The 10,500-nt window shown below is 33.8% G+C and overlaps 2 protein-coding genes and 1 long non-coding RNA gene across 6 annotated transcripts; 2 read left to right on the top strand and 1 right to left on the bottom strand.

The window, feature by feature from the left end:
- Positions 1-3,494: 3,494 nt before the first annotated feature.
- Positions 3,495-4,375, bottom strand: LOC135267254 (uncharacterized). The gene is made up of 2 exons (XR_010335646.1): positions 3,908-4,375; positions 3,495-3,854 (listed from the first exon to the last, which is right to left on the bottom strand). It is a non-coding gene; the product is annotated as an uncharacterized LOC135267254 (long non-coding RNA).
- Positions 4,376-5,308: 933 nt separating this feature from the next.
- Naus (Nausicaa) lies at positions 5,309-8,349 on the top strand. 2 transcript variants are annotated; one of them, XM_064359374.1, is made up of 8 exons: positions 5,309-5,696; positions 5,749-5,850; positions 5,900-6,433; positions 6,484-6,644; positions 6,775-6,938; positions 6,988-7,073; positions 7,569-7,906; positions 7,970-8,349. In XM_064359374.1, exons 1-8 carry the CDS (start codon positions 5,523-5,525, stop codon positions 7,995-7,997), a joined length of 1,587 nt encoding a protein of 528 aa, XP_064215444.1. In that variant the 5' UTR covers positions 5,309-5,522; the 3' UTR covers positions 7,998-8,349. The 2 variants fall into 2 exon arrangements, with proteins under 2 accessions (XP_064215444.1, XP_064215443.1); XM_064359373.1 differs by having other exon boundaries at positions 7,569-8,349.
- A 153-nt stretch (positions 8,350-8,502) lies between these two features.
- On the top strand, positions 8,503-10,422 carry HisCl1 (Histamine-gated chloride channel subunit 1). 3 transcript variants are annotated; one of them, XM_015982946.2, is made up of 7 exons: positions 8,503-8,844; positions 8,935-9,118; positions 9,169-9,395; positions 9,441-9,523; positions 9,579-9,713; positions 9,806-10,188; positions 10,256-10,422. In XM_015982946.2, exons 1-7 carry the CDS (start codon positions 8,783-8,785, stop codon positions 10,316-10,318), a joined length of 1,137 nt encoding a protein of 378 aa, XP_015838432.1. In that variant the 5' UTR covers positions 8,503-8,782; the 3' UTR covers positions 10,319-10,422.
- The last annotated feature ends 78 nt before the right edge of the window (positions 10,423-10,500 follow it).

The raw sequence follows: 10,500 nt of genomic DNA, 5'->3' as shown, positions 1-10,500 counted from the left end.
ATGTTTACATTTTGATAAAAGATGATTTTAAGCAAAATGAGCTGCTGAATTCAATGGATCAAACCGCATTGCTCTACGACTTTTAGTTTTCGAGTTAAGAATTTTTTTCGGTAAATAAAATTTTTCACTATAGATATTGCCTATCTTAATTTTTATGAAAAAACTTTAAAAGTTTACATTTTGTTAAAAGATGGTTTTATACGCAAAATTAGCCCCTGAATTCAATGGACGAAACCGCATTGCTCTACGACTTTTAGTTTTCGAGTTATGAATTTTTTTTGGTAAATAAAATTTTTCACTATAGATATTGCCTATCTTAATTTTTATGAAAAAACTTTAAAAGTCTACATTTTGTTAAAAGATGGTTTTATACGCAAAATGAGCCGCTAAATTCAATGGAACAAACCGCATTGCTCCACGACTTTTAGTTTTCGAGTTATGAATTTTTTTGTAAATAAAATTTTTTACAATAGATATTGCCTATCTTAATTTTTATGAAAAAACTTTAAAAGTTTACATCTTGTTAAAAGATGGTTTTATACGCAAAATGAGCCGCTGAATTCAATGGAACAAACCGCATTGCTCTACGACTTTTAGTTTTTGAGTTATGAATTTTTTTTTTAATAAAATTTTTCGCTATAGATATTGCCTATTTTAATTTTTAGCAAAAAACTTTAAAAGTTTACATCTTGTTAAAAGATGGTTTTATACGCAAAATGAGCCGCTAAATTCAATGGAACAAACCGCATTGCTCTACGACTTTTAGTTTTCGAGTTATGAATTTTTTTTGTAAATAAAATTTTTTACTATAGATATTGCCTATCTTAATTTTTATCAAAAAACTTTAAAAGTTTACATTTTGTTAAAAGATGGTTTCATACGCAAAACGAGCCGCTGAATTCAATGGAACAAACCGCATTGCTCTACGACTTTTAGTTTTTGAGTTATGAATTTTTTTTTAATAAAATTTTTCGCTATAGATATTGCTTATTTTAATTTTTAGCAAAAAACTTTAAAAGTTTACATTTCGTTAAAAGATGGTTTCATAAGCAAAATGAGCCGCTGAATTCAATGGAATAAACCGCATTGCTCTACGGCTTTTAGTTTTTGAGTTATGAATTTTTTTTGTAAATAAAATTTTTTACAATAGATATTGCCTATCTTAATTTTTATCAAAAAACTTTAAAAGTTTACATCTTGTTAAAAGATGGTTTTATACGCAAAATGAGCCGCTGAATTCAATGGAACAAACCGCATTGCTCTACGACTTTTAGTTTTTGAGTTATGAATTTTTTTTTTTAATAAAATTTTTCACTATAGATATTGCCAATCTTAATTTTTATCAAAAAACTTTAAAAGTTTACATCTTGTTAAAAGATGGTTTTATACGCAAAATGAGCCGCTGAATTCAATGGAACAAACCGCATTGCTCTACGGCTTTTAGTTTTTGAGTTATGAATTTTTTTTGGTAAATAAAATTTTCCACTATAGATATTGCATATCTTAATTTTTAGCAAAAAAATTTAAAATTTTTCATTTTATTAAAAGATGGTTTTATACGCAAAATGAGCCGCTAAATTCAATGGAACAAACCGCATTGCTCTACGACTTTTAGTTTTCGAGTTATGAATTTTTTTTGGTAAATAAAATTTTTCACTATAGATATTGCCAATCTTAATTTTTATCAAAAAACTTTAAAAGTTTACATCTTGTTAAAAGATGGTTTTATACGCAAAATGAGCCGCTGAATTCAATGGAACAAACCGCATTGCTCTACGACTTTTAGTTTTCGAGTTATAAATTTTTTTTGGTAAATAAAATTTTTTACTATAGATATTGCCTATCTTAATTTTTATCAAAAAACTTTAAGAGTTTACATTTTGTTAAAAGATGGTTTTATACGCAAAATGAGCCGCTGAATTCAATGGAACAAACCGCATTGCTCTACGACTCTTAGTTTTTGAGTTATGAATTTTTTTTGTAAATAAAATTTTTTACAATAGATATTGCCTATCTTAATTTTTATCAAAAAACTTTAAAAGTTTACATCTTGTTAAAAGATGGTTTTATACGCAAAATGAGCCGCTGAATTCAATGGAACAAACCGCATTGCTCTACGACTTTTAGTTTTTGAGTTATGAATTTTTGTGGTAAATAAAATTTTCCACTATAGATATTGCCTATCTTAATTTTTAGAAAAAAACTTTAAAAGTTTACATTTTGCTAAAAGATGGTTTTATACGCAAAATGAGCCGCTGAATTCAATGGAACACACCGCATTGCTCTACGACTTTTAGTTTTTGAGTTATGAATTTTTTTGTAAATAAAATTTTTCACAATAGATATTGCCTATCTTAATTTTTAGCAAAAAACTTTGAAAGTTTACATCTTGTTAGAAGATGGTTTTATACGCAAAATGAGCCGCTGAATTCAATGGAACAAACCGCATTGCTCTACGACTTTTAGTTTTCGAGTTATGAATTTTTTTTTTTTAATAAAATTTTTCACTATAGATATTGCCAATCTTAATTTTTATCAAAAAACTTTAAAAGTTTATATTTTGTTAAAAAATAGTTTTATACGCAAAATGAGCCGCTCAATTCAATGGAACACATTACATTGCTCTACGACTTTTAGCTTTATTCCCTTTTATTTTCTAATAATTATTGTTTATCTCATCCTTATTTTATTTTTTCCTGGCAAGAATGCTCTAAACCTCCACGTGGTTCTAGTTGGACAAATTAGTTTTACCTAATTTGACCAATTAGTGCAATCCTTAAATATAATAAATATTGTTTATTGTTTTTTACTGCCGTAAAATTATGTCGCTTGTTATTTTCATGCAAATAAAGATTTTTTTAATGCTGTTGTTTTTAAATTCTTTTTTATGTTTTGCTACAAACAGTAACCAACGCAGAAGCCATATGAAGGTAGGTGCTTTTTTTTCTATTTATCTTGTGAGGTATTGAATTTAATAATTTGAGTGCCATATATTATAACGTATTTTATATTCTTTACTTTGTATAATATTAATAACAGTCGCTTGTTGTAATTTTCATGCAAATAAAGATTTTTTAATGGTGTTGTTTTTAATTTCTTTTAAATGTTTTGCTACAAACAGTAGCCACCGTAGAAGCCACATGAAGGTAGGTGCATTTTTTTTGTTTTTTTTTCTGGTGTGAACTTGGCTGTAGAAATAGTTGGTAGAATGGTGGAGAAATGGTTTTAGCCATGGGGGTGAAAGTGGGATACGCGCATTGGCAACACGAGAGTATAGGCGAGGGGGGTTTTGCACTCCCGGGGAGATGAAAAGGGACGACCAATGACGACTGCTTATTTTAAAACAAGCGCGTATTTATTAGGGATTTCATTAAATTATATTTTTTGACGTAACAATGACATCTACGCTTGCGCGCAGATCGCACCGAAAATATCGCGCCAAAAGTGTTGTTTTGTCACTCATCGTTCAACGTGTTACCGGAAGTATGTAGCAATTATTTGTTTAATCGTTTAATCAAAGCAAAAATTCTGATTACAGTTCGTTAGTGAGTCAATTCCTGGTGTTGAGCGCCGACCAAAAAGATAAGTATCTCTTATTTTATTAATATAACCTCATCTTTTTGATTGGTGTTTCTTTCTATTTTAAAGGCATTGGTCTGGAGTGACGGATTTTTGATTTCTACTACTCAACTGAACTTTAGTCATGGCTGGTTATCGCAAATATTCCTGCAAATACCCCGGATGCACCAGTGATTATGTTCCCAACAAAGGACAGTCCAATAAGCATTTCTTCACCTTCCCTAAGAATCCAAAGCTTCAAGAATTGTGGAGGAATGCCTGCAAAATTGAGGATCCTGTAAGTTCAAAATTTTGGCGTTTTCGCTATTTAGGGTATTTCAGAATTTACTTTTAAGTTTCTTATTTGCGCTCGAGTGTGTCAGTGCACTGCATGTACCTCCTCGTGGTCGTAGCGTGGGCAACTGTTTGCTGACAGACAAGGTAAAAGTCATTGCAAAGCAGACCTTATTTTGTTTTAAGTCTCGAGCAGACAGGCAAAACATGCCAACACTGACTGATTTAATTTTTTTATAATTTTTGTATAATTAAGAAATAATACAATACTTTAATTTTTTGAAAAATTTAATTTGTTATGTTACTCAAGTGTACAATAAAAATGTTAACAAAATCTGTGTTTTATTACCCCAAAACAACTTTTTTTGTAAGTTTCATTTCAAATTTTGTTTAAAATAAATATAAAACGTTTTCATTTTGTTTAAAATGAAAATATATTTTTTTATTTTAAACAATTTGCAATGAAACTTGTAAGATAAAAATAATAAAAAACAATATAAAAGGAATTTATTCAAACGTGGCACTTTACCGTGGTAGTAACGCACTTCAGCACCAGAGGCGCTGGATTCTCGTGTTGCCAGTGATTTACTAGGGAATTATCACTTCTTAACCCTTTCTGTTCTGTGGTTTTAGCTGCATGGCGGCAGCGATTGTCTGGTCGACTCTAATGTTCATGGTGCCAGCACCGTTTTTGGTGCTATCTTCTACATTGTATTATTTTTGTATTACGCAACATGTATTTTTCTATTGATAATAATATTAATAATTAATAACGCGAGTGACGCTATGCAGAGAATATGGAACTAGAAGGATCCAGTTTTTATGTCGACATTGAGCCATAGATTATAGATATTTAGTGGCTGTAGATTGGCGACTCTGCCGTCCCCACCACAAATTGTACATTCTAGTTACTGGTAATGTCACGTAAGCGCTAGTTAAATCGCTTGGAGGGAAATTCAAACCCATCCGGTATTTGACAATTCTATCAAATATATTTGAACAAAAACACAGTTTTACACCCGACACACGAAACTTTGGGTTTTACATGTCGCATAAATCAGCATAAATCAGTGTCGGTTGTAAAAATGTGCTTTTGTTCATCCAAGTGCGTGACGCATGTGTTCAACAGACGCCTTAAGATACAATTAAGTATCGAAGGGTTGCGACAAATTTAATAGTTTCATTGATTCTGTGTTCCATCACAACCAGAGACACACCATTTTAACAGTACTCAAGTGTGAACCGTTGGAGACGGCAAACAACAAATTTTTTAAATGATTAAGACAGTAATATATTTTATCTCTCTTGATTGCTTGTCAGCGCTTCGGTGATGTTACCACTAACTAACATCCCCACTCCTGGCTTTTTTTGAAGAGTGAACACTCCCTGATTGAGCGATTGTAATTTTTGGGGAAATTTGCTGTCGTGTGAGCAAAAAATCTTAAGACGAAATTCCCTAAAAGAGGAGTTGTGTTGGTTATGTGAGTATAAATTAATCGATTGTTCACGTTAACCTATAAGAGTGTTTTCCAAGTTGTAAATTGATTGAACGATACGTTTGAAATATAATGTCGATAATAAAACAATTATCGATCGAAAAAATGGTAGATCCTCCGATGTTTTAGCGGAAAAGTCTCTGAAATTAGGGAAGCAGGAAAAAATCCGTCAACATGGCTTCTAATAACAATCAGCAGAATGGATGGTTGAGTGGCTTAGGAATGGGATTTGGGGGCGCCTTAAGTTGTGTTCCGGAACAACAGCAACAACAACAGCCAGGGGCTTCCTCAGATCCAAATCAGTTTGAACAATTAGACAGGACTAGTGTCGGCAGTAATACTCTTAAGGTTGTTCACGTAAAATGTATTGGTCACAATTCTAGTTTTATTTTTCAAACAGAGAAATCCAAAAATGGAGCTATCTAAAAACGATCTTCTTAAATTAGTCACGTATTTTGAAGGTGAGATCCAAGCTAGAGACATCGCGATTGCTACCTTGAAGGTACCCGACTCTCTTTAAGCCTTTTCTACTACTAACTTTTTTTATTTAGTCTGAGAGGTTGAAACAAGTAGTGAATGTAGGACGTTATAGACCCGCTGTGGCGTCTGATCCCTACATAGCTTTACTTAGAGACAGTATTGCCGATGGACCAAATGCAAAACCTGTTGTCAGTGAACAGGAAATGGCTGTTGCAGCTGAACAACAGTTGCAAGCACTAGAACAATTAGCGCTTCAACAAAGACGAGCTCATCAACATATGATAAATATATTAAAAGAAGCCGAAGCAAAACATAGGAAAGTCATACAAGAACTAGAAGAAGAAAAATGTAAACACGAACATGACACTGCTCAAGGTGATGATATTACTTATGGTTTAGAAATGGAGAGGACTAGGTTAAGACAAGAATTGGAAATGGAGAGGTCTGCAAGGAAAAAACTAGAAAAAGAAGTTAAAAAACAATTAGAAATGGCTGACGAAGAAAGAGCAAGACAAAAACAAATTGTTCTGCTTTTGTTGGCTGAAAGGAAAAAAATTATAGTGAAATATATCGAGGAGAGAAAAAGGAGTGAAGATTTAGCACAAGTAATTTAGCTTTAGTGTCTTAATACTGACCAATATTTGCAAAATTTTAGATATTATCTGAAGAAAAGTCAAGGATTGACAGCATGGCTGAAGGTTTAGAGGAAGAAAGCAAAAAATCACTTCAAATGGAGGCTGAACTTGAAAAACAACTACACGTTTTTGAAGCTGACAAAAAATCACTAACTCAACAACTTGCCATTAAGGAAGCTAGGTAAACAATTTTGCCTAATTAAAGATCCTCCAAGCAATCGTGTGCTATTCCACTCGCTGATCGAGTGATCAGTGAATGGCCGTTTTTTGCAGCTTAGCTGGTATGTTAATATATTATTTTTCATCTTTAGATGTCAAGAATTGGAGGCTGAATTACAAAAATTAAAAGCTGATTATGAATTATTAAAAACTCGAACTAACGTATCTTGTGATAGTGCAGCTCCTATGATTAGTAGTGTAGCTAAGGTGGTACAACCGACGGCAACTGTTTCAAGTGTTCCAGTTTCAGGCCCTAGTAATTATATAGTTTTTTTAATTATCTTTTTGCTAATCAATTATTGCAGCCACGGGCATTGCACAGTCTGTAACACCAGGCCAGGCTTTGCGTCAGACAGCAATAGCGCCCCCGGTGCAAATGGCAACAACTAAGGTAATGCCGTTCACCACCAGTGTTGCCAGACTTGATGATTTTCGTCGAAAATTTTCATTTAAACTGTGAAAACTCACGAAATTAACTCTTATTTCAGCTTATTTTGATCGATTTACTTCGTTTTTGAATCAAAAAAGCAGACGATTTTCTTTTACAAAACAAGTAGCCTTGGCTGTTCATTTTTTCAGGCAAATAAGACAAAATCACAAAATTTAGCTAGCCAAAAATGGTGTTTTTTGGAACCCTTTACTAAAATACCTTGTGCATTATTAGAAAGATATAAATGAAAACTTATAATAAGGTGAATATTAGGTGCAACTTTTTCGGGTGTGGTGGATTATAGTATATTTTTGAACTGGCAACACTGTCAAGATACGCTGATAGTAAAGTGACCTGTGACTTTGAAATTAAGTGACATTAGCTATGAAATTCAAACTTCGCAGGCCGCTTTGATAATGAATTAATGAATAAGATTGATCAGATAAAGAATTTCAGTTGATGGCAAATGCGGGCCCTTCAACGCAGCCACCAGTGACTCGATCTCAACCTAAACCAGCATTTCACGCCCAATACCAGTCGCCCTCTGCCCCCCAAACCCCTCCCAAGAAGGGGGCTGTGGCCGGGCGTGGCGTTCCTCCCCCAATTCCCCCAAACAAACCTGTCATTCCCTGCAAACAAACGCCAGCTCGACGACCGGACGGTAACGAATCCGAGAAAAAAAAAACAAGCAGTGCCGGTAATAAGGAAGCAGCGCCATCTTCCGGCGAATCAAGTCGTAGTGGCTCTCAAGGAATAGAAATCTTAGGTCAAGAGCTTGCCGATTTTCAACAAATGTTTGTTACTATGGCAACTAGCAATAATACTTAGGAATAATAATATAATTTATTTGTTGACAGGTTGGGGTCTGACGATAATCAGAATTGACCTCAGAAGTCCACTTCTTATGTGATAATTACAAAATTAAATCTATACTTGAATAGTGCATGAGTTGTTAGAGTTATTTTTTTACTTTGGCACTGCAACTTTAGCCCAGTAACTTTTCTTGGGGCGGAGCAAGACTATGAGACGGCTACGTGTACTAAATTTTAATATAAATCTCTAATTGTGACTGAAATATCTCGTTGTATCATATTTTTCGTGCGAAATTGATGTGTATTGCATTTTATTTAATTAATTATTTTTGCTTTTATATTTAGGGACAAGTATTGTTATCTTGAATTGAGCTACTTAAATTTGGTTGTATTTTTTATACAAAATAAATTTTTTTTTGGTATTATGACTCGCCTGACCATTTATGCAAACCAACAATCTACGTTTAACACTAGTTATGTTTAGAAAAGAAAAATATAAATGTAATAAATAGTAGACAAACTATCTGTACATAATGTAAAGTGTTTACTTGTACAAAGTAGTATTAAAAAGTGTGTATATGCATATATTGATAGCTTAAGTATAAGAGTAGGTACGGCGTGAACATCCCATGGATCTCACACTCAAATCTTCCTTAAAGTTACTGAACTAATTTAAGACAGTGCATTGCTACGGGTTCACTCCCGGTGATTTTTTTTAATTTGTAACTTATTTTAAGCTTATTATAGTATAATTAAATTAGCGTAACTGTAAAGGAGCTAGTCGTTAGTGTAGCTAACAGTGGTAGAAACCCGTGTCTATCACGACCATTAATGAGATTACATTAATCGTACTTCACTATGGTATTCTGTGTTTTACTGGCTCTGTGTATGATCTCAAATGTAAAGAGCACTCATACCTTGTAAGTAGGTACTAACTATTATTTACTCCCCCTCCCCTTGTTACTAATTTTAACATTAAACGAGATGATGAAATGAAACAATCATTTTAGTAGAAACCACAATGTCAAGCACCGCGACCACATTGAAGAAAATAGTCTCTCACTCAGTGATATTCTACCGCAAAAACCCAAACATTACGACAAAAATAGAGCCCCTAAACTGCAAGGACAACCAACTGTTGTCTACTTTCACGTCACTGTTCTCTCTCTTGATTCAATTAATGAGGAATCGATGGCAAGTGATGCCTAAAGTCAGGTCGTAGCTATTAGTAAATTTATTTGTAGACTTATGTCACGGATATATTCCTAGCACAAAGTTGGAGAGACCCAAGGCTCAGATTCCCGGAGAATATGAGCGAAGAGTACAGGATTTTAGACGTGGAGTGGCTCCACAATATTTGGAGACCAGACTGTTTTTTTAAAAATGCAAAAAGTGTGACCTTTCACGAAATGACTATACCAAACCACTATTTGTGGCTCTACCACGATAAAACATTGCTATACATGTCTAAGTAATAACCCGATTGGTGTTGACCTCACATAATTGAATTTTTAAGATTAACTCTTGTACTTTCATGTGCTATGAAATTTGAGTCCTATCCACATGATACTCAGATTTGTTCCATGATGATTGAAAGCTGTGCGTAACTATTCCTCCAACCAAAATATACCTGATTATAATCAGAAAGTTTTAGTATCGCACACGGATCACGACTTGGTTTTTATTTGGAACATGACTGACCCTCTTGTTGTGAATCCAACGATTGAGTTGCCGCAACTGGACATTTCTAACAATTATACAACCGATTGTACAATTGAATATTCCACAGGCAGGTCCTTACTTAGTTACACCACTTTGGTTTTTCAAGCACCAAGGTGGTGGAACTCATGGAATGCAAAAAAAACTAAATTAAAACAATAGGTAATTTCACATGTTTGGCCATTGTTTTCAACTTGAGAAGAAGGTTGGGCTACCATTTGTTTCACACGTACATCCCTTCAGCTTTGATTGTCGTAATGTCTTGGATATCCTTCTGGATTAAACCCGAAGCTATCCCGGCAAGAGTAACCCTCGGAGTTACCTCTCTACTAACTTTGGCAACTCAAAATACCCAGTCTCAACAGTCCCTTCCTCCCGTTTCCTATGTAAAAGCAATAGATGTGTGGATGTCCAGTTGTTCGGTTTTTGTGTTTTTATCACTAATGGAGTTTGCTGTCGTGAATAATTTCATGGGGCCTGTGGCAACAAAGGCCATGAAAGGGTATTCAGATGAAGATATCACTTCGCAATTTAATGAATATAGGGTACGTGAATCCAATGACTTGCCTATGTAATTTTCAGTTTTCAGGGAATTGACGAACCACGTTTTAGTACTGCCAGTCAGCCACAATACGACACTTTTTGCCATGGGAAAAACATTGCTCTCTGTATTGACCAGTTTTCGCGGTTTTTCTTCCCATTTTCGTTTATTATTCTTAATATTGTGTACTGGACGACGTTTTTGTGAAGTTCTTGAATAAAAATCTTCTTATTCTGAATGTTTTATTGGAAATATTACAAGTGTATAGCACAGCTGCTCGAATTAGTATAAGTAAAAGCACCAGAAGGAGCACGAT

Source organism: Tribolium castaneum, chromosome 10 (genome assembly GCF_031307605.1).
Source record: "Tribolium castaneum strain GA2 chromosome 10, icTriCast1.1, whole genome shotgun sequence".
Taxonomy (NCBI): domain Eukaryota; kingdom Metazoa; phylum Arthropoda; class Insecta; order Coleoptera; family Tenebrionidae; genus Tribolium; species Tribolium castaneum.
This window is presented reverse-complemented; position numbering and strand designations above follow the sequence as displayed.